The sequence below is a fragment of the Curcuma longa genome, unplaced genomic scaffold (assembly GCF_044706935.1).
Source record: "Curcuma longa cultivar G26 ecotype Majalengka, Jawa Barat unplaced genomic scaffold, ITB_CL_G26_1.1 contig_24229, whole genome shotgun sequence".
Lineage (NCBI taxonomy): Eukaryota > Viridiplantae > Streptophyta > Magnoliopsida > Zingiberales > Zingiberaceae > Curcuma > Curcuma longa.
Genome location: NW_027432364.1, coordinates 125 through 27,576, shown reverse-complemented (window position 1 = coordinate 27,576; position 27,452 = coordinate 125). Strand labels below are relative to the sequence as shown.

Genomic DNA, 27,452 nt, shown 5'->3' with positions numbered 1-27,452 from the left:
TAGATTTGAACTTTTATTTTCAAACAACATTAAAGCAAAATTGAAAAGGATACCTAGACATCGTATCATTAGAAAATCTTACCATCTTGTTGCAAAAAAAAAAAAATAAAACCTGACTAATCGGCTGCCAAAGTATTTTTCACTGATAGACAAAAAGATACCGAGTAAATTTTACTCTGCGATACAGAAGAGCTCTTGAAATAATGCTAAATTGCTCAGATAGATCAATCAGAGTCTTTCATGATCTCCTTGTTTATAAAAAAAAATTGTATACGATAGAACTGATAGAACTAATCGAAGTGCATTCTTGTTCTTATGCTTCCCAACCCCTCAAGAGAGTAGCACGGGCAACCCTGTTGACTCCCAAGGTGATCGCGCCCATGCGGAGGTTGCAGTCATGGGTCTGGCACATCGTCTTGATGTTCTTGAAAGCACTCTTCATGTACTCCTTTAGCTCGTGATTCACCTTCTCTTCGTTCCACATGAATCCTTGGATGTTCTACGAAATTCCACACGACGACAAGTCAACAATATGCTTACGTGAATCTTCAAGTAGAGACTTTGAAGCAAGAGGGACTGTGTTAGGAGGTACCTGAACCCACTCGAAGTAACTGACAACGACACCGTCAGAATTTAGATAGTATCTGTGTCCAAAACAGTATTGTATGAAGTGTGAGCTTTTTGGAATGGCTGACTCAACTATAATGCTGAAGGTACTCTACCTCGTCGGCTTCAGGATCAGTTGGATTATTGGCTGCTTCGACAATGTACTTGGCCTTCACATCAGCAACATTTCCCCTGGCAAGCATCGAAAATTTTAAAGAAAGAAGGGTGGGTTTGAATTCGTTTCAGAATGTTTTAGGGATTAAGCAAATATCATGCAAGAAACACAAGGAAAGAAATAATCAATTAGGAGAAGCCTGTGTGAATTATAGAGCCTATTGAATGAGTTTAGAACTCAGGATGCAAAAGAGGGGGGAAAAGTTGAGGACCTGTGCAGTACACCACCCAAGGCAGAAGGGATAAGAACATCACATTCATGCAGAAGTAGGAGTGAGCAAAAATTCGGTTAAACCGAATAAATCGATCAAACCGAACCGAATTTTTAATTCAATTCGGTTATTTCAGAAATTCATTATTTTTTTTTAAAAAAATCGGTTAATTCGGTTCGATTTCGGTTTTAAATTTTCTTATTCGGTTAAACCGAATAAACCGAATTAATTAAATAAAAATAATAATTTATAAATTTTAAGTAAATAAATTTATAAATCTATAATTTATTAGTAAAATTTTTATAATATTTAAAAAAATCGGTTAATTCGGTTAATTCGGTTAATTCGAAAACCGAATTAACCGATAAAATATCGGTTCGGTTTGTTCGGTTTTTATTGGAAAATTCGGTCGATTCGGTTGGTTCGAAAAAAATCGATTTATTCAGTTTTCGATTAATTCGGTTCGGTTCGATTCGGTTTTAACCGAATACTCACCCTTATGCAGAAGTAATTCATCCTTATCCAATGGATCTGCTCCTTTGAAGTCCTTCAGAGCATGACCCTCGCTTTTATGCTTGATCAGAGCAGGAATGTCGATGCCATTAGGGTTCTTGATGGCACCTGTTACATCTCCAATTGCAATCACCTTGCCCCCTTCCTGATGAAGGATTTGCGCAGCCCATGAACCAACATTTCCAAATCCCTGAACATAACAGAAGCAGCATCAGAATGTAAAGTCCCGTTAACTTGTTTATGAAGTATCAGAGTTATAGCCATTCCTACATTTATCTAGCTTGATCCTGGTTAACAATCATGCTCATATTCATCTTGATCATATTCTTCCTAACTCACTCTTACTCATTATAAATGCAGCAAATATAAAGCGTTGGATTCACCTGGATTACGAAAGTCGATCCTGAAATAGACTTGTCATGTTCATCCAGTAAAGCTTTGGTTGCGTATACGACACCACGTCCTGTAGCAGCTTCCCTACCTAACGAGCCACCAAGATCCTACACATGGCACATCAAAATGGAGGTTACTTCAGCTTAGAGTAAGAGTGAGTATTCAATTAAAATCGAATCGAATAAATCAAAAATCGAATAAATTGATTTTTTTCGAGCCAACCGAACCGATCAAATTTTTCAATAAAAACCGAACAAACCGAACCGATATTTTATCGGTTAATTCAGTTTTTAACTGAATTTTTTAAATATTATAAAAATTTTACTAAATAATTAGGGATTTATAAATTTATTTACTTAAAATTTATAAATTAATTTTTCTAATTTAAATAATTTAGTTTATTCGGTTTAACCAAATAAGGAATTTTAAAATCGAAACCGAATCGAATTAACCGATTTTTTAAGAAAAAATAACCGAAATTTCGAAATAACCGAACCGAACTTTTTAATTCGATCAGTTTATTCGGTTTAACCGAATTTTTATTCACCCCTAGCTTAGAGAGAATTTTCATTAAATACATGAGGTTTACATAAATGAGCTTCACTTACGATTGGTTTCGTATACGACACCACGTCCTGTAGCAGTTTCCCTACCTAACGAGCCACCAAGATCCGACACATGGCACATCGAAATGGAGGTCACTTCAGCTTAGAGTAACGATGAGTATTCAATTAAAATCGAATCAAATCGAACCGAATAAATTGAAAATCGAATAAATCGATTTTTTTCAAACCAATTGAACCGACCAAATTTTTCAATAAAAATCGAACAAACCGAACCGATATTTTATCGATTAATTCGGTTTTTAACCAAATTAACCAAATTTTTTAAATATTGTAAAAATTTTACTAAATAATTAAGAATTTATAAATTTATTTACTTAAAATTTATAAATTATTTTTTCTAATTTAAATAATTTGGTTTATTCGGTTTAACACAATAAGGAATTTTAAAATAGAAACTGAACCGAATTAACCGATTTTTTAAGAAAAAATAACCGAAATCCCGAAATAACCGAATCGAACTTTTTAATTTGATCAGTTTATTCGGCTTAACCGAATTTTTGCTCACCTCTAACTTAAAGAGAATTTTCATTAAATACATGAGGTTTACATAAATTAGCTTCACTTACTATTGGTTTCCCTGTTACAACTGCCGGTGAGTGGCCATGGAATTTGGAGTACTCATCTAAGATCCAAGCCATGGTCTGCCCAAATTAAAGAACATCAACATCTTGCAGTAAAGGTACAAACTTTAACTAACATTTTTGACAATATAAATTAGATTTACTTTTAAATTAAAGGAAAATTTCTGATGATAGTGTATGAAATGATCACCTGAGCATTTGTTCCCATGTCAGGTGCTGGAACATCCGTATGAATCCCAATAAGGTCATGAATTTTTTGTGTGAAGACTCGTGTTAGTCGTTCCAACTCACTGTTACTTAGATCACCCGGAGAGCATCCAATGCCGCCCTTTGCTCCACCGTATGGTATGTTTGCAACAGCCGTCTTCCATGTCATCAGTTGAGCTAAAGCATTCACCTCATCAAGGTCGACCTACCATAACCAAAAGCGTTTTGCAACTAGTGAACAAACACCTTAAACAATGATGTATTTAGCATAAATTCTGAGGAAATGATTCATGGTGCAATAATGCATCTATACTCATTGCAGAACCTACCATGCCATCATCAGATGGCTGGATCTACATATGGAATCATATGTTGTCCATTATTAGTAGGGAGATAAAAATAACTTTAAACCAGGAATTGAATTTCCTGTTAAAATTAACAAGAAGGGCACTCCAGTTAAAATTAACAGCAAGATTATCCAAAAAAGCAGTCTAGTTGTATCATATCAATGTTCGTCATAGTTAAGGATTTGATTTCCTTTTCTTTTTGGTAGTAACAAAAGTCAAATTTCAAGCACAAAATTGCAGAGGCATGGTTCTTCTGGCACCACCAGTAGCGACTTTTTGCCAAGAGACAACTCATATGAAGAGTAGTTCCAAACAAGTATGAAGCCAAGAATCTAACCTCCTTAATCCTTGGATTTTCTCCACTGTAGGAGACTGGAATCCATGCAACTTTCCATATACTACCTTAAGGAAATCATCTCTTTGGACGAGCAACAATTAACTTCATTGATCTTAACTACTCTTAAAGCAAAAGGACATAAAAATTTGAAGTTCATATTGAAATCTCATACTCAACAAGATCAAAACAACTACCACGTGGAAACGCTTGTGGCGGATTTTACCTTTTTGCAGAAAAGATTAAGGAAAGAGAGGAAAAAAATAGATTTGAACTTTTATTTCTCTTTGAATATCAAAGACATCATATCATTAGAAAATCTTACCATCTTGTTGCAAAATAAAAACTATAGCTGCCAAACTATTTTTCATTGATAGATAAAAAAGATACTGGGTAAATTTTGCTCTGCGATACAGAAGAGCTCTTGAAATAATGCTAAATTGCTCAGATAGATAAATTAGAGTCTTTCATGATCTCCTACTTTATAGAAAAAAAATTGTATACGAGAGAACTAGAACTAATCGAAGTGCATTCTTGTTCTTATGCTTCCCAACCCCTCAAGAGAGTAGCACGGGCAACCCTGTTGACTCCCAAGGTGATTGCGCCCATGCGGAGGTTGCAGTCATGGGTCTGGCACATTGTCTTGATGTTCTTGAAAGCACTCTTCATGTACTCCTTTAGCTCGTGATTCACCTTCTCTTCGTTCCACATGAATCCTTGGATGTTCTACGAAATTCCACACGACGACAATTAATATGCTTACGTGAATCTTCAAGTAGAGACTTTAAAGAAGCAAAAGGGAGTGTGTTATGAGGTACCTGAACCCACTCGAAGTAACTGACAACGACACCGCCAGAATTTGCATAAATGTCGGGAAGTATCTTCACGCCCTTTTTAGATAGTATCTGTGTCCAAAACATTATTGCATGAAGTGTGAGCTTTTTGAAATGGCTGTGACTCAACTATGATGCTGAAGGTACTCTACCTCGTCGGCTTCAGGATCAGTTGGATTATTGGCTGCTTCGACAATGTACTTGGCCTTCACATCAGCAGCATTTCCCCTGGCAAGCATCGAAAATTTTAAAGAAAGAAGGGTGGGTTTGAATTGGTTTCAGAATGTTTTAGGGATTAAACAAATATCATGCAAGAAACACAAGGAAAGAAATCAATTAGGACCTGTGCAGTACACCACCCAAGGCAGAAGGGATAAGAACATCACATTCATGCAGGAGTAATTCATCCTTATCCAATGGATCTGCCCCTTTGAAGTCCTTCAGAGCATGACCCTCGCTTTTATGCTTGATCAGAGCAGGAATGTCGATGCCATTAGGGTTCTTGATGGCACCTGTTACATCTCCAATTGCAATCACCTTGCCGCCTTCCTGATGAAGGATTTGCGCAGCCCATGAACCAACATTTCCAAATCCCTGAACATGACAGAAGCAACATCAGAATGTAAAGTCCCGTTAACTTGTTTCTGAAATATCAGAGTTTTTCTCTTCAAAATCCAGATGAGCATATAGCCATTCCTACATTTATCTAGCTTGATCCTGGTTAACAATCATGCTCTTATTCATCTTGATCATATTCTTCCTAACTCACTCTTACTCATTATAAATGCAGCAAATATAAAGCGTTGGATTCACCTGGATTACGAAAGTCGATCCTGAAATAGACTTGTCATGTTCATCCAGTAAAGCTTTGGTTGCGTATACGACACCACGTCCTGTAGCAGCCTCCCTACCTAACGAGCCACCAAGATCCTACACATGACACATCGAAATGGAGGTCACTTCAGCTTAGAGTAGGGGTGAGTATTCAATTAAAACCGAACCGAACCAAATCGAATAAATCGAAAATCAAATAAACCGATTTTTTTCGAACCAACCGAACTGACTGAATTTTTCAATAAAAATCGAACAAACCGAACCGATATTTTATCGATTAATTCAGTTTTTAACCGAATTTTTTAAATATTATAAAAAATTTACTAAATAATTAGGAATTTATAAATTTATTTACTTAAAATTTATAAATTATTTTTTCTAATTTAAATAATTCGGTTTAAAGAATAAGAAATTTTAAAACTGAAACCGAACTAAATTAACCGATTTTTTAAGAAAAAATAATCAAAATTCTGAAATAATCGAACAACTTTTTAATTCGGTCGGTTTATTCGGTTTATTCAGTTTAACCAAATTTTTTGTTACCCCTAGCTTAGAGAGAATTTTCATTAAATACATGAGGTTTACATAAATTAGCTTCACTTACTATTGGTTTCCCTGTTACAACTGCCGGTGAGTGGCCATGGAATTTGGAGTACTCGTCTAAGATCCAAGCCATGGTCTGCCCAAATTAAAGAACATCAACATCTTGCAATAAAGATACAAACTTTAACGAACATTTTTTGACAATATAATTAGATTTACTTTTAAATTAAAGGAAAATTTCTGATAGTGTATGAAATGATCACCTGGGCATTTGTTCCCATGTCAGGTGCTGGAACATCCGTGTTAATCCCAATAACGTCATGAATTTTTTGTGTGAAGACTCGTGTTAGTCGTTCCAACTCACTGCTACTTAGATCACCCGGAGAGCATCCAATGCCGCCCTTTGCTCCACCGTATGGTATGTTTGCTACAGCCGTCTTCCATGTCATCAGTTGAGCTAAAGCATTCACCTCATCAAGGTCGACCTACAATAACCGAAAGCGTTTTGCAACTAGTGAACAAACACCTTAAACAATGATGTATTTAGCATAAATTCTGAGGAAACAATTCATGGTGCAATAATGCATCTATACTCATTGCAGAACCTACCATGCCATCATCAGATGGCTGGATCTACATATGGAATCATATGTTGTCCATTATTAGTAGGGAGATAAAAATAACTTTAAACCAGGAATTGAATTTCCTGTTGAGGGGTTCTCATCTTAAAAGTTTTTCAACAGCAGAATTATCCAAAAAACAGTCTAGTTTTCTTTTTGGTAGTAACAAAAGTCAATTTTCAAGCACAAAATTGGAGAGGCATGGTTCTTCTGGCACCACCAGTAGCGACCTTTTGCCAAGAGACAACTCATATGAAGAGTAGTTCCAAACAAGTATGAAGCCAAGAATCTAACCTCCTTAATCCTTGGATTTTCTCCACACTGGAATCCATGCAACTTTCCATATACTACCTTAGGGAAATCATCTCTTTGGACGAGCAACAATTAACTTCATTGATCTTAACTACTCTTAAAGCAAAAGGACATAAAAATTTGAAGTTCATGTTGAAATCTCATATTCGACAAGATCAAAACAACTATTCGACTCGATAAATGGAAAACGGCATCACCAGCGACGCTTAATCTGGGGGAATTTTACTCACCTCATGGTGGTACCGGATCCCTCCTTTCATCGGCCCGCGGGCATTGTCGTGCTGAACTCTAAAACCAACGTACGACGCCAGCGACCCGTCGTCTCTCGGGATCGTACACTCCACCTGCAAAAACCCCGGAGCACGCAAGAATGAGTAAAAAACGCACCACGAAACAGACATGAGATCGAGGAACCCCGAACCAGACCTTGATCTCCCGGAAGGGGATCAGGAGGCTCTTCTCGAGCTTGGAGTCGAGGCCGAGGATCCTAGCGGCCTGGCGGAAGTTGCGACTGGTGGCGGCGAGAGCGCTCATGGCGAACACGGCGAGATCGAAATCCAAGCTCTCCGCTGCGGGATCTGGAGGCGGTCGTAGTGGAGATGGGCGATTGGGGAGGAGGAAGAGCAGCGTATTTAAAGGGCGGAATGGATCGAGATTGGGGTTCCAACTAAGAGAGAAAGAAGGAAAAGGAAGCAAGAAAATAGGAAGGAATAAAAATAAAAAAAAGGAGCCGTTTCGAGTAATAAAATAATGCAATTTAAGTAATTTTCAAATATTTTAAGGGGTTGAATGACAATTTTCTAGTTTCAAGGGGGTAGTTGAAATTTTCGGATGCGACGCGGCCTGGGGGCGGCGTCCCGAACGGGCCGCCGCGTTGTGCGCCGTCCACCCGCGACCGAGGAGGTGGCGCTGACGTGGGTGGATGGAGGCGGCCGCGCTGAGCTGTCACAGCCTGCACCGGATAAGCACAGTCGAGTCTCCGCGTACGCGCTGACGTCATCTGGGAGGGGATTGGTGATTATCCATGGAAGGCATTTTAATCGTGTGCTTTTTTAGATTATCTTTTTTTGGATGAAGATCAATGTTCTTCACATTTTACAGTGAAATTCATTTCATTAGTCTTTTTTTTTTTTCCTAACGAAATTTAAGGAAGATTATAATGCCATATTAATTTTCTGACCTAAATTTAAAGTGGAAGGTATTACGATGATAAGAATTCAAACGTCCAAAATAGTAATAGTATAATTTTTACCGTATAATATTTTTCTTTTAAAATTTAAAGATAAATTTTTAAAACGTAAAAAATTTAAGTGTTCGTGGCATATGCTAAGTTGTTATTAGGGGTGAGTATTCGATTAAAATCGAATTGAACTGAGCCGAATAAATTAAAAATCAAATAAATCAATTTTTTTTAACCAACCGAATCGATCAAAATTTTCAATAAAAATCGAATAAACTGAACCGATATTTTATCGGTTAATTCGATTTTTAACCGAATTAATCAATTTTTTTAAATATTATAAAAATTTTACTAAATAATTAGGGATTTATAAATTTATTTACTTAAAATTTATAAATTATTTTTTCTAATTTAAATAATTCAGTTTATTCGGTTTAATCGAATAAGGAATTTTAAAATCAAAATCGAACCGAATTAACCGATTTTTTAAGAAAAAATAATCAAAATTCTGAAATAATCGAACTGAACTTTTTAATTCGATCGATTCGATCAGTTTAACCGAATTTTTGCTCACCCCTAATTGTTATCCTACACTCCTTATTCCGTAAATTCCGTGAGCACTTAAACTTTAAAAATAAAATCCTAAATAACTTTACTGTAAATAAAAAAAACTATTCCTAGTTCAGACGTCTAAACACTTCTGTCGCGCATGCACACACATAAACAGACACACAGGATATCGATCTTTATGATTATAATAGTAGTTTTTAAAAAGAAATTAAATTAGACAAATTTAAAATTTGCTTAAATTGGTTATGTTTTTAAATTTATTGGATCGGGTTTAATTTTATATCAATGCTTGAAATTTCAAGAAACAAAATTTGAAAATATGAGAATTGTTGATTCATAAAATAATTTTAGTTTCTTTGGAAAAATAAGAGATCTAATTTGAACCGTTACCGATGCCAAAGACATGTTGTGGCTATCAACTTTGATTGTTAAACCGTATCAATTTCCACTAATTAGGATTGATTCTTGACCCTTAAACGCCCATTATATTATGCATCCCTGTATCACACGTAATTTTAAAATAATTATGTTCTTAATTGAATATCTTATGGAGTCTTCTTTCATCAATTCCACGTGTTAAACTATAAATACTATTTTAAACGTGTTTGTGTATATCAAGATTGAGAAATTAAATAACCACAGAATAAATGAAATTTCATCCGAGGGATGAAAAAGATTTTGGACAACAATCAAAAGACCTTTTTTCCTTTATACATTTACCACTTCTGTTCTCCATCCATTATTCAATCAGGTTTAGTTAGTTTGCAAATCGATTCACGTTGAAAATCCCAAATAGATTGGGTGGGCATGGTAGAGATTTAGAATTTTAGGGTCGATTAAGTAGAAAAAATACAATTTAACTCCTCTACGTAGCAATTTAACTCCTTTACTATATAATATTTTGTGCCTCTCGAAAACAAAAAGGCATATTTCAAACCCTTCTCCTTTGAACTAAGTCATTCATCCTTCACCATCTTCATCGATCAATATCACGACACCGCCTACTTGACGCCTCCTAAGTTTCCTCTCTATCGTATGTATTTCGGTATTTCAATTTGATCCAATTGAAATGTTCTCCTCCTATGCATTTATAATTTAGATTTTAGTATTCTTTCAATTCTCATTTAAGTGCTCAAATATCTTCCTCCTCTGTAGTAGACATCCAACTGTAATTATTATAACAACTATAATTTGATAGCTACTACAAATGCTTAGACTTACAATGTTTTGGTCTAAATACATTGTAGCAATTATGATTTGATACCTGCTACATATTGTATCCTCATCAAAACTAACTGGCATATTATTTTATTATTCAAAACTAATATTGTAATGTATCCCTAAGATATAAAATATTTATTTTGTAGAATTAAATAACATCTAGTGCTTCAACCTCCCACAGAAGCTCTATTTCTTGTGCATATCGTAAGACAATATAATGGAAAAGTAACAGCCACCAATTTAAATCCTTCATATCATCAATACAACCAAATACCCAAGAGATGAAGTTGATAAGTAGAAACTCATTTGCTTGGGATCCTAGACATACAGATAATGCAAACATCAAAGATCTTGTACAAAATATATTTGACAATTGGGACAATCAAGCTAAGTGCTTCATCTTTCAAAATCATAAGATTATATTCACAAAAGAAAATATTGCACTGATTTTATGACTTCCAAACTATGATGATGAAGTTCCTTTGCATTTGGATATCGACTCCACCCTACTCTCCCTTCAACATTTCATAGATCGAGATTGTTCAAAGAATGAACTAGAGAACAAACTGATCAACATCAGTAAACAACCATCTCCTCAATATGATCTTGTTCAATATTTAAGCTTTTATATGGATTCCATGATTTAGGATAACAGCACAAACTCATCAGTACAGCCAGAAACTAGAAATGATGCAGAGCCCATGGAAGAAGAGTAAGGCCTTATGTCAAGTTTCTTACTGAAACACTTTGGTGCTCTTTTTCTAATAGTTTACTTTGATGCAGTGTATTGCCACCATTTGATGGTGATCTGGATGCTATTGTCAGCCCAGCTCTAAATTCTACATCTTTTGAGCTTGGTTAGAATAATCATGCTATTGTCAGACCGCCTCAATGATCAAATATTTCATGAACCATTGTTATCTGGTTATTTTTCTTTCTTTTCTTTTTTGTTATTTTTACAATTTTGAGTTATAATATGATCCTTAGTTGGAATCAAACATATATGCAGGGATATGTAGTAATCTCCAAGAGGTTTTTTCTAGATCCTTTCCTCTTCAAAGCAACAATTCTAGTCATATGGAAGTTTCATCAGAGCTAACAAATGAATTACCTCATGTTGCCTCAGAGGATCTGCGAAAAGAGCCTGAGAATTCTCAGTTCGATATGCATATTGATATCGAACCAGAACAACAGGATGCGTTGAATCGAATACCTGAGAATCCTCGATTTGATATGCATAGTGGAGTAAATATAATATCATAATACAATATATAAATGACATAATCAAACACCTTAATAATAAAAGTCACCTACAACAGAAAAGTAATCTAAGATAATACCTCTTAATAGGTTTGAAATTAGCAGTCAATACGTTGCAAATATTTCAGAAGAAAAGATGCAACAGCAACATGAAGGTTAGCAGAGTTGACTAGAGTAACTTTGGCCCTTTAAATAGCAAGTATATTTGGATACCAAGCAGGCATGTTTTATCAGCAAGTTACCGAAATGGAGATGCCGATATCAAGATCATTGTTCATTCCAATGGAGGTTTCACAGCACAAAATCCAGAAAGTTGTTGATTTGACGATGCACAGAGTCTGCAAACTCATTTTAGTTATGCCAATTAACATCTGTAGAATTTGTGCAAACCAAAACCAAACTATAATTTTCGACCAGTTCATGGCATTAACAGTTGCCTTCCAAATCATTACTCATTTGTGATTCGCTTGGGTAGATTAATAACATGAAAGTTTTATTTGGATATATAGCTAAGGAAGAAAATAATAATGTATACGGATGCTCCACAAGAATTATGTTGCATATATAATACATAGAATATGAGTTTAATGTTCTCTTTAATTGGCATCAATTTTCCATCTTAATCCATATAATGTAAGAAATTTTGGTTATGCAGTTGACTTAATGTATTAATGGCACGTAGTCACATTGCAATATATATATGACATTATAGAAAGTGTCTCACTTAGTATGTGCATGACATAAAAATAGTTGAATTCTGAAAACAATGCATTAAACAGATAATACCACGTAATATGCGTCATTCTTCTTCTGTAAGTAGTTTAGCCCCTTCAATCGTCTTTCCTGCAATTTGAAAGAATCTATGACTACTTGTGCCACAAAGCCATTTTTATGGATGTAGATATTTTCATATGCTTGGTATGATAAGCGATAACATCTCAGATTGCAGGTGGGAGGATCTTTATGCATGCATCTGCAACTTGTGCGGTGCCGGGTAATTCATATATTTCAATTGCAAGAACTTTTAGAATCTCACTACAAAGCAGAAGATGCAAGTATCTTAACCTACTAGTTATATAATAAGATCTACTTATCATAAGAACATAAAGTAGTAGTAAACATTTCTTTAAAAATTTATGCAAGCATTAATATTAGGATCAATGGATGTTGGCTATCTTGCAAACTAATAGAACCACAAGTCGAATCTTCTAATTGGAACAGCATGATAACTCTTACCATGCCAATATGACTCTAGACCACAGCACCTGCCGAAGAATCTTGGTAAGGATCAACCAACAGGTAAATTAATGTAGCATCTGTTGGAGCAATTGCTCCTACTGTTAGATTTGCCCCACTTATCGTAACTAAACCATCTATGTTATTTCCTATGTATTTATTGATACATGAGAATCAACACTGAGGCTTTAACAAGTAACATGGGTATGAACAATGACTCTTCTCACAAAGGAATAAACACTTGCAAAGTAATTGAAGAAAAAAATTATATCATGTGTTTGCCAAAGAAGTACTTGCTTTAATTGTTATTACACATAATGTCACAAGAGATTTTTACTGAATAAAGATTGATGACTAGATTGCAGCACTGAACAAGAAATTCTTAGATAAATGATTCTTTAACAAATCATGTTGAAGGGTGGTGCATGTGTTTGAGTGTAATGATAATCAGTATTAATTCATCAAAGATAAATTGAATTAATGTTATTTTTCTATTCAATATTATGAATACTAGATCTGACTACTAGTCAGTTCAACTAATTTGGCCAGTTATTGGATGTTCAACCATTACACACTAAACTATCAAATTGGTTACAAATAGTTATTTCTTATAAATTTTCTAGTATGTGTTGCTTTGCAAAAGATCAAAATAAATTACAATCTCATCTTCACATTACAATTCACCAATCAAATAAGTTCGAGTTGCAGAAACAAACACTTGCAATGTAGGATAAAGTGTGTACAATAGACCCAATGTGGTATAATCCTTCCTCGGGATCCGCATTGGTCGAAGTTTCGTGCATTGGACTGTCCTTTATTATTGATGGTTCTATTTTTACCATCAACATCTTAGCATTTCTTTATGACAGTTTTAAGCACCATGGGCCCATGACTTAATGGACCTCAAAATAATTATAATAAACAATTAAAAGCATAAACTTGATGGTGAGAAGTGAGAACATGGAATAAAAGAAACATATGATGGAACTGGCAGAATAGATAATATAATTAGAAGGAAATGCAGGGAGAAGGAAATATACTTTCTCTTCCGACGATCTCCCATTGCGTTTCTCATGTCACTCTTTGAAATAGCAGAGACAGCAGACCCAGGTTGTCCCACAAACTGCATGGGAGAGTGTACAGGGCCAGAACTCATAGGTGGCATTGACGCAAGCAATGGAGCAGAAGCCGGAGTTAAACTTGGAGCCGCATTTGAAACTGGAGCTGAAGTTGGAACTGATGCTGCAGTTGGAAGAGGAACTGATGCTGGACCAGCAGGAGGTTCAGGAAGAGGACGGGGTAGAATGTGCTTCAATCGGTTGTTCCTGTAATTTTTCCAGAAGTAGTACTGTTGCCGATGAGCCAATTCCTACATGAGATATTGCAAAAAATGGTTGGTGTTACACCAAAGCTTCATCAATTACATGAATACCATCTTTCTTGTTAACTTATAATACAGTAAAAATGGTAGCTGGTTATATCAGAGTTAGAACAAGATATAAAATCCACCATATACATAGACAACATGCTAAAATTGTAAACCACAATAAAGCTACACAAATATTGTACCATGAATATTTTCAAAGCAAAACTAGGTATAATTGTAGATGTTAGAGCATGTTTATTTCACTTATCATTCTTAAAAAAAATTTACTGGTATATGAAAAATTATTACTCTTATCTTCAGGGATATTATAGTGCACATGATATAATTAGGGTTGTTTATGTCTAACTGAGGATCACACGACTTCAAGGCTAATAGGGTGTGTTGAGGTCATATTCGATAATACCTAGCTTGCGACTATATGACCTTGGAAATGTGTGGGCCTATAATGGTTAAATATTACCTAGCTAGAAATTTCATAACTGACAGCACTGAAGATCTGTGACAGTAAAGCTTGTTGGCTTTGGAGAATGACCATAGAGTTTGAATTTTATGTTGAGGAAGTTTTTAATTAGATTTGGATGTTCCAGCACCCATATATACTGAGCATGTCTCGATATGTGCAAGATATAAAGATTCGATGATGGAGAATTTTATACATAAATAGAGATAGATAGAGTTGGGAGATGATACATTGCACTCATCTTTCTTCTTTTATTATTGCTATCCTTATTCTTTGTTCTCTAACAGAAGGCTCTTCTACGAGTGTTATTGACAATCTTTAGCTTATTCTCATTCTTGGCTATATCCCTAGACTATCCTAAAGTGGGTTCTTGGTGAACTATTGCTATTGTTGATATGAGACATCACTATTATTCAAATTGGAGTTTTGAACCGTGTTTTTAGCTTTCAGTTTTTTGTTATGCACTTTGTACTTCATATTATGAGGTTTTGTTTAGGGTTGGATGTACTTTTACTGATGACACTATATGAAGACGTATTGCGAGCATTATCTAGAGTCAGCACTACATAGTCCAGTAACTGGAATAAGGCCGCACAAATTGAAATGTGCACAATTAAGATGAGCTCACTTGGAGCTTGAGACTGTTATTGAGGAAAGTAGGTATTCTGATTGTTTATGGAACAGTATGCATAGAATCCTGTTTGATTTTCATCCAGTAGAAAAGGTAAAGGAATACTGTCATGTTTAGAACAGACAGGACAATAGCAACACATCTATTTTACCCACCAGGAGTTTGGATCTGAGCAACTGAAGTAGCTTATGTGCTTGCACAGAATCAGAATAGTAACTTTCACAACTACAAAGATAACCATCTTTGCATTGCTAGAAGTCGCCTATTTACTTGCAAGGCACATTGGTTCCAACTAGAAACCATCAGAAAAAATCCATTAATTCTATGCATTGCTCATCATCCCATTCAATCATTACAGTTTTGAAAAGCAGAATAGCCCTAAAATATATATCATCAAAGATAACCTACATGAAAGAAGTTAACTTGCAGTCACTAATCAGATGCATTCCCAATCAATTAAATGAATACTGTAGAAACTAAAGATACAAACAAGAACTTTACCTATTCATTCACACTGCCATCTCTCCTCATTAACCATATCATGAAGAAAAAAGGAGGGGAAAAGGAGAAGAAATATTTATCTATATCATGGTTAGGATATAGGTGGAATCACCTTGCTTCCAGGATGTGCCATTGCATTGCGAAAATTAGCATTTTGGAGAAGCTCAAGAAAGAATAGGCAATGGGGATACCTATCGTCAAACAATAAACTTAAAATGTCAACAAGTGATAGCAATAAACTTTAAATGTCAACAAGTGATAGCATGCATGGCAACAAAACTTGTATCATGCAATTAACTTTCAATGTGATATCAGTTTCTATGCAGAAGAAAGATTTATAGCCTAGATATATCATGACTTTTAAGCTTAACTCACATTATGAACTTTATGTACTCAGGCCTTTGCCAATACTGAAGATACTTCAAGTAACCAATGAATGCCTCATCCTCAAAATAGCGATTCTGAGCAAGATCTAAAGAAAAAACATTGATCAGGGTAATCCAAAAGACTAGCAATATGTTTCAGGAGCTTTGTACACAATTTTTAGGAGAAAAACAATTACGAAGTAATCAAGAGAAAATTCAACAAAAAAATACAATGGAAGGACTGAACCTAATATGTTTCAGAATCAACTTTGCACGCAATTTTCAGGAGAAAGACACTTACAAAGTTATCAAGAGAAAATTCAACAAAAAAATACAATGAAAGGGCTGAACCCAATATGAATGATTTTCGTTGATAGTCAAAGATATTTTTCTTCTAATTGAATGCACCAGAAAAACATGCAACTGACCAAATATTTGAATACTTATGAGATAGAAACAAACTGTAGCATTTGTTCCATTCAATCAAGAATGAAGGAAAGATAACCACTTCACAAAATCCACATGAAACTCTAGTCAATATTGAAGTATAACTTCATACAGATGTGGACTATACAGAAGATTTGTGGACTCCAAAAAATTGAAACAAAGAATTTATCTTTCTCAGTCAAGCAATAACTCACAGTGGATATACGTCGGATTGGCGAGGCATTGAACAAACTCCAACTCGAGAAGAAACCGCTGGCGACCATCATCAGGATCCTTGTAAGGATTCTTAGGCCTGTAGAAAAAACTTGGTTAACACACGCACTCACACACAAAAAAAGAAGAAAAAATCAAAACACTCAATCATAGAAAACTGGGAAGAAACACTTGCAGAGATTGGGAATCAGCAGGTTGATCAACATCTTCTTTGCTGGAAGTCATTGCTTTTGAGCCCAGATGAAAAACCTATAGCTGGCAGAATTAGGAATCCAGGAAGCAATCTTATTGTCTAAAATGGATTGTTACCAGGTCTGACCTAACAGAAGGAGAATACGAAAGGATTTCAAAGATATCGACTTGGGGATACCAATCACTTCACACAAAATTGCACGAAGATATAACACAAGCAATGAAGCAAGCACACGTATTGCTCCACCACGTAGCGTTGATTTCTGCAATAAACATTCCAGCATGAATGAAGACGAGTAAAAGCAAAAGAAAGGCAATTTACATAAAATCGCATAAATATATAACAATAGCAAAAGCAAGAACAATAGTTGAGTTCAGCACGTAAGATCCCAACTCGAAACCAACTAGAGGGAGAAGAAGGATCCCCTACTCACCTGTACAGAAGATGTGGACGCAGGCGGTTCTTCGATTCGCTTTGGGGAGAAGAAATAAGGCAGGCAGACTACTATGCCGTCGCCGGTGCCGGTGCCGGTGCCGGTGCCGGTGCCGGAGTCCAGAGGAGAGGAGAAGAGGTGGGCAGCGTCTCGCAAGGGAGCGGTGACGGGCACGGCTACAGGACGGCAGGGGGAAGGCGCAGAAGAAACCTAGCCTTACTTTTGAAAATTTTCATTTTACCCATCAAATTTTACTTTCTATTTAAAACACCCTTAAATTTCAAAATTATAAATCTGAAACCGTAGATAAGAGTCAAAATGTCCTCCCTCTTCGTCACTTCATAAATCTTCTCTGCTTTAGGCGCTCGATCTTCGCTCTCATCCTCCTCTTCCTCCGCGAGCTGGCCATGGACAGAGCCTTGAGCTTCTTCTTCTCCGTCATGAGTCGTCCCTTCGGCCATCGACGTAGCAGCAGCTTCCACAGCGAACACACAAGCTTAGTCGCTAGGAAGATGACCAAGGGACCTAAACCTCTTTCTTTGCAGGTTTAATTCCTCTCGAATTCTTCCATTACTTTTTTCTTGTTTCTTCGTAAAGTCGTAGCTGTTCTCTCCTCGACTGCAGACGGTGGAGCTCAAGGTGCGGATGTGCTGCGCCGGCTGCGAGAGGGTCGTGAAGCGAGCTCTGCGTAAACTTCCAGGTACGCTGCGCGGAGTTCGATCGAGATGTGAGGAGAAGGGAGAAGAGCATTTCAGCGTGCGTGCTGTTTTTGGAACAGGGGTGGACTCGGTGGAGGTGGAGCTGGGGCTGGAGAAGGTGACGGTGAGGGGGTACGTGGACCGGGGCAAGGTGCTGAAGAAGGTCCGGCGAAGTGGGAAGATGGCGGAGTTCTGGCCGAACCCTGACCAGCCGCTCTACTTCACGACGGCGAAGAACTACTTCTACGACGACGAGGCGTTCCGCGAGAGCTACAACTACTGGAGGCACGGGTACAACGGGCCGGACAACCACGGCCATGCTCCGGCGCCCCACCGGGGAGACGACCGAGTCAGTAACATGTTCAACGACGACGATGTCAATGCCTGCAACGTCATGTAGTTAAACGAAGCTGTGTTTAATTAATTTCTAGATAATTAAAATGATAGCTCTGTTTTGGTTTTGGGACAAAATTTGTTTCAAAATTTATCAAAATAATATTTTACTTCTAATTTGATTCAAAATTACTTTTATATCAAAACTTTACCACTCTTAAAGTAACTTTAACTAAAGTTACATTATCGAAATTATTTCAAAATAATATAATGAAGAGGTATTTTAGATATTAAGTTATAAATAAAATATTTAATTTAATCATTTTTAAAAGAATGATATTTTTTCTATCATAAATAAGAATATCATAAATTTACCCTCAATTATTCTCTCATAACTTAAAATAAGTTTGAAGAACTAATAAAATAAATAAATAAGAAGAAAAGAAAAGGAGGAAATAGTTCACTTAATTTTGTTTAGAGAGAATAAATTAAACTAGTAGAGAATATTGTCAAGTGAAAGAAAGATAAATACTTTTTTATTTTGGAATTATTTCTATAAATGCAACTTTAAAATACTCTAAATTTTAATTTTAATTTTATTTTTTTATCGATAAATATCAATTTGCATGGTAGTTCTCAACTCATGCACCAAATAGCCTAAAGAATATGTCTTGGGAATTTTGCCTTTACAATGAGCATATGCTTACTAGTTGACTCCACCACCTTTATATATATATATATATATATATATAATTTGCATTACTTAAATTACATCTCTCTTATCTAAAATTAAACTAAAACTAATTAACACTCGATCACTCTATCCCTACACATGTATCTCCTTATAAATACACGCCCGGCCTCTTCCTCCTTATCGACTTATACATATATATATAAACTAAGTGATCATCATGTTCAATTTCCGACAAAATAAGCCGTCCATATCCAACGCTTTGTCGGTAAGTATATATCATCGACTATATCATTCATGTTCATAATAGTTTTAATTAATTTCTCACATGTATATATTTATATATCAATTACCTCCTCTTAATTAAGATCGTAGAGCTCATGGTTCATATGGACTGCGATGGTTGCCGAAGTAGAGTTAGCAGAGCCATTCACAAACTCCATGGTAACATTAAAATTAATTATAACTTTGTTTGATTAATTATTTTATATAAATACATATATAATTGGTACGTACGTAGGGGTGCAGGCGGTGGAGATCGACATGGATAAGCAGAAGGTGACGGTGACGGGGTACGTGGAGGAGAAGAAGGTGATCAAGGCGGTGCGGCGGACGGGGAGGAAGGCGGAGTTTTGGCCGCACCCGTACGACGGCGAGTACTATCCGTTCGCGCTGCAGTACTTGGAGGATGATTTCACGTTCATGGGGAACCACAATTATTATCGCCACGGCCACACGTCCGCCGTGCATGGCTACTTTCCGGACCCGGCGTACTCCATGCTCGTCGACGACCATGCCCTCGCTCTCTTCAACGACGAGAATGTCCATGCATGCGTCGTCATGTAATAAATCAACAAATTAAATGAATGATAATGAATAATATATATAATAAATAATGATCCGGTTCTAGATCAGTAATTTGTAGGAAGAAATTTGTTAGGGGTATTATGACTGCCTGCAAAGATCATGAAAAGCTCTTAGGTCGAGACACTTTAAACAGAAGGAAAGTGACTTGTATCGGATATAGTACACAGGCGGAGGGAGACTCAACCGTCAAGGTTGATTGGACCCCACTTGTTCCGATATTCGGATCCATATTCGACCACTCGTTCATTATTACTTGGCCACTCGCCTGTTTATTTGCCCTCGGCCTTGATCCATCCTATTTCGGGCTCTGACTGTCATGGTCTACCTAACTCCTAGTTCCGCTTTTCATCATCCCGTCCGAACCAAAGGTGCCGAGGGCTTAAGAGTTCTATGACTCACCAAGCACGTTGCTCCTATAATCAAGCCGTGCTTATTCCGGTATTGCTCTTTTAGCCCGTCAAATCTCTCAGTCAGTCACAATCAAATCTCTCAGTTAGTACAATTAAATCTGTCAGACAGTCACATTACCACCGCCAAGAAGTTATGAGACATGACAATATAATGATGTGAAACTATGACATTGAAAAGACATGACAAGATGTTTTCCACACCTTGATAGGACATATCTTCTAACAAAATCTGTCGATATTATATCTCCTCTAATAAAATTTTACTGTACAAATATTCTCCTTAATTGATATAATAAGACAAGTTGGTATAATTTTCTCCTCTCTCCGTCTATATATAGCCTCTTTATATTACATGCACAAGTATACAAGAACACAATTTTCAAACCCGCTTCTTCTTTCAGCAGTTTCTCTTTCTTTCTCCTTAGTGATTGACTTGAGCGTCGGAGTGGTCGAGTCAGGGACACCCCTGCCCTTCCTTTTCGCTATGTTGGTGCTTGCAAGTCCCAGAGCTCCTTTTTTTCTACTTTAATTTGGTGCTGCATGATGACGAATCCACGAGACGATCTCAATAGCTAGAAACAAAATTAAACAGACACAAAGGCATGCACGCTTTGTGTTGTGCTCGCTGCGTTAGCTGCAATTTGTGTGTGAGAGAATATGCTGCTAGCTGCGCTTTGCCTAGCAGCTCCATGTCGTCCGTTGGCTTTGCAAGTGCATGCAGTCGATGCCATGCCTTGGAGAGTTGGTTGGGGGAGGCATAGCTGACAGGTAGGTAGCTGGCTAGCTGTGCTGCTGCATGAAGACAAATTAATAAGGATCGATGCATGGTGGAGCTCGATCATGGAACGGCAACATGCTCCCTCCAATGGGCTAGTTTCTATGGTTCAGTGCTGATATCTGGAGAATCTCATGCCCTTTCAGGCCTACTCGAGTCGCAGGAACGAATGAATAATGAATGAATAATATTATTCCATCTCGTGGTGCTTCTGCATGCTGATCATGGATCGGACGTGTTCTTGTAGAAAGATCATGGCAGTGGATATGATTTTGTGTGGCCAAAGGGGAGGGAATATGTATAGAGAGAGAGAGAGAGTGTAGTTTGATGGATAAGTTAGCTAGTGTAGTTTGTGTTGGTTGATCAGATGCTCATCATGGAGTAGTGACAAATGGAATGATGCTTTCCGATCAATATATCGTGGTTGATCAAATCATTAATTGATGAACTGCTGATGTATATGTTCCTTGAAGATATTCGTCCAGAGAGATGAAAAAGTTTGAAAAGTATTTAAAAAGAGAATTGAAATGACACAGGGATGGATCTTGACAAGCTACGCAAACGTTCAAGTTAGAATTTTGTGTAATTAAGGAATATATTTAATGACTTTGAAAAATTAAGATTGATGTGTGCATATCTGTGTCCATGCACGAGTATAGGTCACATTTTATAGAGTTATTAATATTTATTTAAGAAATATTTTAAAATACTTTATGAAACGATTTATTCTCCATATGAAACGATAATTTTAAAGATGAATCAGCTTTATGACTTTATCCCGTATGACATATATAGAGATAATATATTTCCATCACATCAAATGTCTAGGACTTCCACATGAGATTACTCGTGTTAATTGATTAGCGATAATATCATGCTCTTCTCAGGAATCTTTGTGAATAATATACTTTTTTTGTGTGTAATTATTCTCATGTCCGCGAATGTAAAGAAATATAGATCAATCCTCTTATACTATTTATAGTTTTATCTTTTTATTATAATATTATTTATATTTAATAATTTTATTATTATTAATTAAGTATTTATTTTTTATTTAATTTATATATTTATTATAATTTTATATCCCGGCCTAACTAGAATATTTATTTAAGTATATTCATGGTGCAACAGTAAAATATTTGATGGATTCTTAGAATATCAAAACTCGGGCAAAGACAAATTTTAGAGTGGATTTTTGACTGTTGGGCTGTTGGCCCATGCGATCCGCATGGAGCATCCTTTGCGGATGCTCGCACGAAGCCCATGGTGTCAGCTCCATTGTATGGGTTTTTTTTTCTTCTAGTCATCAATAATGGTGGGCCCGGTTTAAAGTACCCAATAGGATAACAGAAATTTAATCGGAGAACATAAACGAAACGCAAACCAAAAGCGGTGGCAAAAGCGCGGCCACGTGGCGATCCCTCCGCCACCAGCAGCCCGAACCGTTATAGAGCACATTGTAACGCGACGCAATATCGGAAATGTTAAGAGCGGGAGCGTTCCGGAGTCAATACCGGCGGCGACCGCGACCGTTTTGTCTCCCATCCTGAAAGTGATGTCTTCGATGGCGGCCGCCTTTCTTCGATGTCTTTGTCCTCCTTCTTCCGAATTCCAGGAGCCTCGGATCGTCGTTCTGGACTCGCCTCCACCGGTTGGAGCGTCTTGTGAGGCGATGGCGGGGTTCGGAGCCAACAGTTGCTGGTGGTGTTTCATCTTCGAGTCGGAATTAGGCCATTTGTTTGCGGGTCATAGAAAACTTGATAAGCAGTAGGGTTTGTCGTTTTAGATAGTTGACTAGGGATGGAAGCCACAATTGTTTGCTAGTGGTGATTTGTGTGCGTGCATATAGAAAGGGGCGAGCCAGATCTAGAAATTCGAGGATTTGAATGCTTATCGTGGCGGGATAAAAGCTAAGATTTGGGGAATGTGGAAATTTTGATTCGTCTAATTTTTTTCTTCAAGTTGGATTCGATGGTTTCAGACTGCCGGATCTGGAGGAAAAGAAAGTCATGGTGCTTGTATAATTGGAGGTTACGTGGGCTGTGATTTTAGTAGGGATGGTGATCGGAAACATTTTCCACTTCAAGGAGAGTTCCTGGCCTCCAGAAGAGTATGTCAACAGAACCACATTGAAGTTGGTAAGGCCTATTCAGTGCTTCTTTCTAAATAGTTAGAACCCTTCGTTACATTAGCATCTTTGCTAGATTTATAACTTTATTGGCTCCAAAATATTATTTCTAAGTTTGGGTTGATATTGGCTCTTATAATTTAAATATCATGGGAATCATACAAATTACAACGTAGGTCCTGACATCCTTTCAGTGCGTTTTGTTATGTTTGCGATGTATAATCACTTTCTTCAACCAAGTTGATGGAATAGAAGCCCGTGGTAATTTTTATTTCTTTGTTTATTTGTAGTTGGATTTTGATGGCGGTGCTCCACCAAGATATGCATGGAGGAGGAGGCTAAACAGTCACGCCAATAGATTGAAAGAATTTAGTGTGACATTTATGGAGGCGGTTAGGATGGTACTGCAATTTTTTTTTTCTTTGCGGTGCATTATGCACCATGTTGATTCATTGTAAACTGATTTTATTTTGCTTTGAGGAAAGATGAATTACTGATATGGGTCAAAAGAAAATGCTATTCTGGAGTTTTATCAACAAGTGGTTTTGTTTTTGACTTTTCTTGAATCTTTTTTTATGTATCACTACTTGAATCAGCTGCGACTTGGTGTTCGTCTTTGGTCATATGTTAGAGAAGAAGCTTCTCAAGGAAGGGTAATAAGCAACTTTGTGTGTTGATTTATTGAATTCTTGTGAATCACACTCTGCTTGTTATCTTTGATTTGTAGAAAGCACCAATTGATCCTTTCACCAGAGAGCATTGCAAACCCTCAGCTTCCCAAGGAGTACCACTCGGAGGAATGGGGTATAAAATTTTTTATCAGAGAAACATATATGCTAAGCCTACTTTTCTTTTGAAACTCTCTATGTTTGCAGAAGTGGGAGCATTTCAAGAGGGTTTAGAGGGGAGTTCAAACACTGGCAAATAATTCCTGGTTCATGTGAAACATCTCCTATCATGGCCAATCAGTTCTCTGTAAATTTCCTTCATTGATTTTTTTTATCTATTATTTTTCTGTCAATTAAATGTTCTGAATAAAGCATTCTTGCATAATTAACAAGTGTATCTTCAGTTTGGCTATTAAAATGTGATTGACTGGGTAAAATGCTTGTAAGTTGGGTTGTATACTCTGCACAGGATATAGAATAGCTAATCAGTGCATGGCCAATCTATTCGTTGAATCTTTTTGCCCTGTTTGGTTTCTAACCTTGGGACTAGGTTTACAATTATCTGTACTTTGTGAGTTAGATGGCCATGAATCTTAGGATTCTTTAAATTCTGCTTTCCAAGTCATGTTTCATTGTTACTTGGAAGCTTCTGATCTGGTTTCCTCTTTGGTGGGTCAGATACTGATACAATGGTTGGGGATTGGATAATTGGTCAAATTGGTGAGGCACATGTAACAAATTCTATTTGGAAGAAAATTGTTTGACGAACCTCTTGTCTTCTTTGCTACTTCGCATCTGGTGTAGTTTGGTCATGATCATGCTTAAGTTTGACAATGATCTTGTAGCAATAAGCTGGGTAATTGTGCTTTGGTTGGTTAGACTTTGGTTGGGGGAATTAATTTTTTTGTTATTTTTTTCCAAGAATAAACATCTTCAAGTTCTTCGTCTAGTCTTTGTTTAACTTTTGGGTTCCCTCTTTGTTCCCTCGAGGATGCAACAATGGTTAGTTGTAAAGTTCTGATAAGAAGGCCATATTCAATGTGATGGTCAGAGCTGTGAGGGCACTTGCTAAATGCATGAATGTTTTGTTGATCATTAAGCATTTCCTCTCATGCTCTTGAAATTTCACTGATCTTGCTAGTTCATCATCAGCCTGATTTTTTAAGAAAAGTATCTTATGAAATTCTCAGGTTATTTCAACCATGCTTGTTTTATGTTATACTTTGCCTATCATGCTTAAAGTTGGACAATTTTTTAATTGCATTGAATATTGGTCCATGCATCTTCACTTTTGGCTGTCACAATTCTCACCAAAATTTTTCTCAATTAAAGAGGAACTTGCGGGTGGGATCATTAGTTCTAAAGTTGTGCTAAAAAGGCCATGTTCTATATGTTGGTCAGAGCTGTAAGGGAACCTGCTGATTGCGTGGATTTTTTTGTTGATCATTAAGCATTTCCTCTCATGCTCTTGAAAATTTTCTGTTCTTACTATTTTATTCTCAACCTGATTTTTCAAGAAAGTGTCTTATGAAATTTGCAGATTATTTTAACCATGCTTATTTTATTTTATGCCTATCATGCTTGAAGTTGAGTCATCTTTTTAATTTCATTGCATATGGATCCGTGCATTGTCATTTTTGGTTATCTCAAATCTGAACCAAAATTATTGTCAATTAAAGGGGAAGTTGTGGAAGTGTCGTTCAAAGTTAAATTTGTTGATAACAGAAGAATTTTTTTTTCATTCCCTATTCTTGACCTAACACACTATCGATCACAATTTATTTGCATGTAATAGCTCTCTCTTGTGGATGTTTTTTTTCTGCTTTTTGTTGTTTGTCACGAGGGATTTGTAAGTAATTTAGATGAATTTTACCCTTAAATGTTAAGCTTTTTAAGTCATTCTTCATCCAAGTTTTCAAAAGTACCTTGATTTTTGTGCTATAATGTGCAGATTTTTATATCCCGAGATGGAGGAAACAAAAAGTACTCATCGGTTTTAGCTCCAGGACATCATGAAGGTTTACGGTAAGGATTTTCTCTCCCTTTCTGCTAAATATTTTCTCTTTCTATTGGGAAAACATTTCATGCAAATTTCAACAATGCTTCTGGTATATGGTTGTGAAAATAGTACATTGGATGGTAAACATCTTCATGCAATTGTGTTAAATGCAGCAGTTTGCATGTCTAGGCCTCCTCTCTCTCCAGAGAGGAGTGTCGGAGAACCTAAGCTTTAATGATGATTGAATGATTGAGACAATAGTATTGGTAAAATTGTTCTGGCATCATTCTCCACTAAAAGGAATTTGACTCCTAAGAAGTTATCCTCCTTGGTTGTATCTTCCAAAGAAAGGAAAAGTTACATGAATATCTTCTTTTGGTCTTCAAGGAACTGATGCGACAATAGTCTCTCCATGCCAGCTGTGTGTTCAATGTTTAAAAATGATAGTGTTGAAGATGAGAGTGGGTGCAACCAGGATAATGCAAGCTAGTTTCCTGGACTTGCCATGTGTCTAGGTGTCGATTAGTTGATGAAATTGTTGCAACACTAGGCTTCATTTTTCTTTGTAGATAGTTTGTTTCCTAAGACAATTTCTCATGTCACTTTTCTCCCCCAACTTGTATTAAATTCTGAGGTTTCGTCCTGTGTTTAAGCTTTGTCTGAGGTTGATCCTTGTGTTTTCAGTTTCTGCTTATGTGGGAGTTTCCCCTTTAATTCCTTAGTTCTCCAATTGGGTACCGAATTTAAGGGATTCAATCCAAGTCAACTTGAAATGCGGTAACGGGCTTATGAGTTTGTTGAGGCTAAGGCATATGGGTCTATGTAAATTGGGGATGTCGAAGTAAACTGCAAATGCAGTAAGGGGATGTGCATCTGAGTCTGTATATAGTGCTTTTTGTAGAGGATTGCACTTCTTTCAAGGGCAGCTGTGTCAGCCGAGTATGGAACAACTTAAAGTGCAGCTGTGGCATCCGAGTATTGAGCAACTTCAAGTGCAGCTGTTGCATCCGAGGAGGATTGAACAACTTCTTCAAGTGTGGCCGCTGAGGATTCAATCGATGAAGTGGGTGTTTCACCTGTGTCTGTTGCTTCTTCCTTGAGTTTTAAGTAGTTCATAAGGATAGTTGAATTATTTAGTATAATTGAATGTCGCTGCCCTGCATTGGTCTACGGGTAAACAACAGGACAGTTTTGTGGTCTGGTTTTGAGACCCTTTCCTGGATGTAACAATTATGAAGGAATTTATCAGACTCGTACTAAAGTACGATTCCTCCGTAGTATGAAGGAAGAATTTATCAGACTCGTACTTCAAATGGGTGTATTGCTCTCTCAGTCGTACGTTGTAGTTGGACCTACCTACGTTTGGAACACTGGCATCACCTTCGCTATGAATCTCGATTCGTTGTTTTCTACACTCAACGGATTTATCTACTTTTGAATCCCCAACTCTTTCCTCTACTTTAGGAACTCCTTTAGCATCAGGAACGACTTTTTCATCAACAGATGATTCTACAGTAGGAGCAACTTCCCCAGTAGGAGCAACTTCCCCATCCCCCCACCTGTCTGCTCCTTTATCTGGAGCATCTACTATAGCACCTACTGGAACAGCTGATTCTACCGTAGCTAATGGATCTCCTTACTTTGAGCCCTT

General features: G+C 36.8%; 6 protein-coding genes across 10 annotated transcripts; 3 read left to right on the top strand and 3 right to left on the bottom strand.

Annotated features, from left to right (window-relative positions):
• Positions 1–744: 744 nt before the first annotated feature.
• On the bottom strand, positions 745–3,711 carry LOC141818300 (glutamate dehydrogenase 2, mitochondrial-like). Its single transcript, XM_074705820.1, has 5 exons — positions 3,296–3,711; positions 3,091–3,165; positions 1,889–2,005; positions 1,488–1,695; positions 745–798 (listed from the first exon to the last, which is right to left on the bottom strand). The coding sequence occupies exons 1-5, from the start codon at positions 3,479–3,481 to the stop codon at positions 779–781; spliced, it is 606 nt and encodes a 201-aa protein (XP_074561921.1). The 5' UTR covers positions 3,482–3,711; the 3' UTR covers positions 745–778.
• Positions 3,712–4,340: 629 nt separating this feature from the next.
• On the bottom strand, positions 4,341–7,785 carry LOC141818299 (glutamate dehydrogenase 2, mitochondrial). Its single transcript, XM_074705819.1, has 9 exons — positions 7,562–7,785; positions 7,366–7,479; positions 6,467–6,688; positions 6,265–6,339; positions 5,640–5,756; positions 5,170–5,420; positions 4,979–5,054; positions 4,812–4,898; positions 4,341–4,719 (listed from the first exon to the last, which is right to left on the bottom strand). The coding sequence occupies exons 1-9, from the start codon at positions 7,667–7,669 to the stop codon at positions 4,534–4,536; spliced, it is 1,236 nt and encodes a 411-aa protein (XP_074561920.1). The 5' UTR covers positions 7,670–7,785; the 3' UTR covers positions 4,341–4,533.
• Positions 7,786–10,284: 2,499 nt separating this feature from the next.
• On the bottom strand, positions 10,285–17,336 carry LOC141818310 (mediator of RNA polymerase II transcription subunit 31). Of its 4 annotated transcripts, none has more exons than XR_012600946.1 (10): positions 17,233–17,336; positions 16,926–17,061; positions 16,782–16,855; positions 16,588–16,685; positions 15,957–16,053; positions 15,694–15,772; positions 13,643–13,971; positions 12,153–12,209; positions 11,218–11,704; positions 10,285–10,424 (listed from the first exon to the last, which is right to left on the bottom strand). XR_012600946.1 is itself a non-coding variant. In XM_074705835.1 (8 exons), the coding sequence occupies exons 3-8, from the start codon at positions 16,829–16,831 to the stop codon at positions 12,197–12,199; spliced, it is 666 nt and encodes a 221-aa protein (XP_074561936.1). In that variant the 5' UTR covers positions 16,832–16,855; positions 16,926–17,061; positions 17,233–17,336; the 3' UTR covers positions 11,712–12,196. The 4 variants fall into 4 exon arrangements, 1 of the variants encoding a protein (XP_074561936.1); XR_012600948.1 differs by having other exon boundaries at positions 12,156–12,209; XR_012600947.1 differs by having other exon boundaries at positions 16,782–16,861; positions 16,977–17,061.
• Positions 17,337–17,624: 288 nt separating this feature from the next.
• Positions 17,625–18,389, top strand: LOC141818311 (heavy metal-associated isoprenylated plant protein 44-like). Its single transcript, XM_074705836.1, has 3 exons — positions 17,625–17,777; positions 17,857–17,932; positions 18,011–18,389. The coding sequence occupies exons 1-3, from the start codon at positions 17,640–17,642 to the stop codon at positions 18,328–18,330; spliced, it is 534 nt and encodes a 177-aa protein (XP_074561937.1). The 5' UTR covers positions 17,625–17,639; the 3' UTR covers positions 18,331–18,389.
• Positions 18,390–19,057: 668 nt separating this feature from the next.
• On the top strand, positions 19,058–19,850 carry LOC141818294 (heavy metal-associated isoprenylated plant protein 45-like). Of its 2 annotated transcripts, none has more exons than XM_074705814.1 (3): positions 19,058–19,222; positions 19,323–19,398; positions 19,475–19,850. In XM_074705814.1, exons 1-3 carry the CDS (start codon positions 19,175–19,177, stop codon positions 19,798–19,800), a joined length of 450 nt encoding a protein of 149 aa, XP_074561915.1. In that variant the 5' UTR covers positions 19,058–19,174; the 3' UTR covers positions 19,801–19,850. The 2 variants fall into 2 exon arrangements, with proteins under 2 accessions (XP_074561915.1, XP_074561916.1); XM_074705815.1 differs by having other exon boundaries at positions 19,200–19,222; positions 19,483–19,850.
• Positions 19,851–22,616: 2,766 nt separating this feature from the next.
• On the top strand, positions 22,617–25,827 carry LOC141818313 (uncharacterized; the record flags this gene model as incomplete). The annotated part of the gene is given in 6 exon segments (XM_074705837.1): positions 22,617–23,144; positions 23,425–23,535; positions 23,731–23,787; positions 23,862–23,938; positions 24,010–24,109; positions 25,754–25,827. Coding segments are annotated over 6 exon segments (500 nt in total), but the record flags the coding sequence as incomplete, so codon positions are not given.
• Between the last annotated feature and the right edge of the window lie 1,625 nt (positions 25,828–27,452).

Bases quoted from the DNA above. Each gene is read 5' to 3' on its own strand.
- LOC141818299 (XM_074705819.1), bottom strand. From the start codon at position 7,669: ATGAGCGCTCTCGCCGCCACCAGTCGCAACTTCCGCCAGGCCGCTAGG. The intron at 6,340-6,466 runs GTGATCATTTCA...TAATTTGGGCAG, and splicing joins ACATGGGAACAAATGCCCAG to ACCATGGCTTGGATCTTAGA. The intron at 5,757-6,264 runs GTAAGTGAAGCT...TGTCATGTGTAG, and splicing joins TTGTAACAGGGAAACCAATA to GATCTTGGTGGCTCGTTAGG.
- LOC141818310 (XM_074705835.1), bottom strand. From the start codon at position 16,831: ATGACTTCCAGCAAAGAAGATGTTGATCAACCTGCTGATTCCCAATCT. The intron at 16,054-16,587 runs GTGAGTTATTGC...TTTTTTCTTTAG, and splicing joins CAATCCGACGTATATCCACT to ATCTTGCTCAGAATCGCTAT. The intron at 13,972-15,693 runs GTGATTCCACCT...TATCTCATGTAG, and splicing joins TGGCACATCCTGGAAGCAAG to GAATTGGCTCATCGGCAACA.
- LOC141818311 (XM_074705836.1), top strand. From the start codon at position 17,640: ATGGACAGAGCCTTGAGCTTCTTCTTCTCCGTCATGAGTCGTCCCTTC. The intron at 17,778-17,856 runs GTTTAATTCCTC...CCTCGACTGCAG, and splicing joins CTAAACCTCTTTCTTTGCAG to ACGGTGGAGCTCAAGGTGCG. The intron at 17,933-18,010 runs GTACGCTGCGCG...TTTTTGGAACAG, and splicing joins AGCTCTGCGTAAACTTCCAG to GGGTGGACTCGGTGGAGGTG.
- LOC141818300 (XM_074705820.1), bottom strand. From the start codon at position 3,481: ATGACATGGAAGACGGCTGTTGCAAACATACCATACGGTGGAGCAAAG. The intron at 3,166-3,295 runs GTGATCATTTCA...TAATTTGGGCAG, and splicing joins ACATGGGAACAAATGCTCAG to ACCATGGCTTGGATCTTAGA. The intron at 2,006-3,090 runs GTAAGTGAAGCT...TGCCATGTGTAG, and splicing joins TTGTAACAGGGAAACCAATA to GATCTTGGTGGCTCGTTAGG.
- LOC141818294 (XM_074705814.1), top strand. From the start codon at position 19,175: ATGTTCAATTTCCGACAAAATAAGCCGTCCATATCCAACGCTTTGTCG. The intron at 19,223-19,322 runs GTAAGTATATAT...CTCTTAATTAAG, and splicing joins CCATATCCAACGCTTTGTCG to ATCGTAGAGCTCATGGTTCA. The intron at 19,399-19,474 runs GTAACATTAAAA...GTACGTACGTAG, and splicing joins AGCCATTCACAAACTCCATG to GGGTGCAGGCGGTGGAGATC.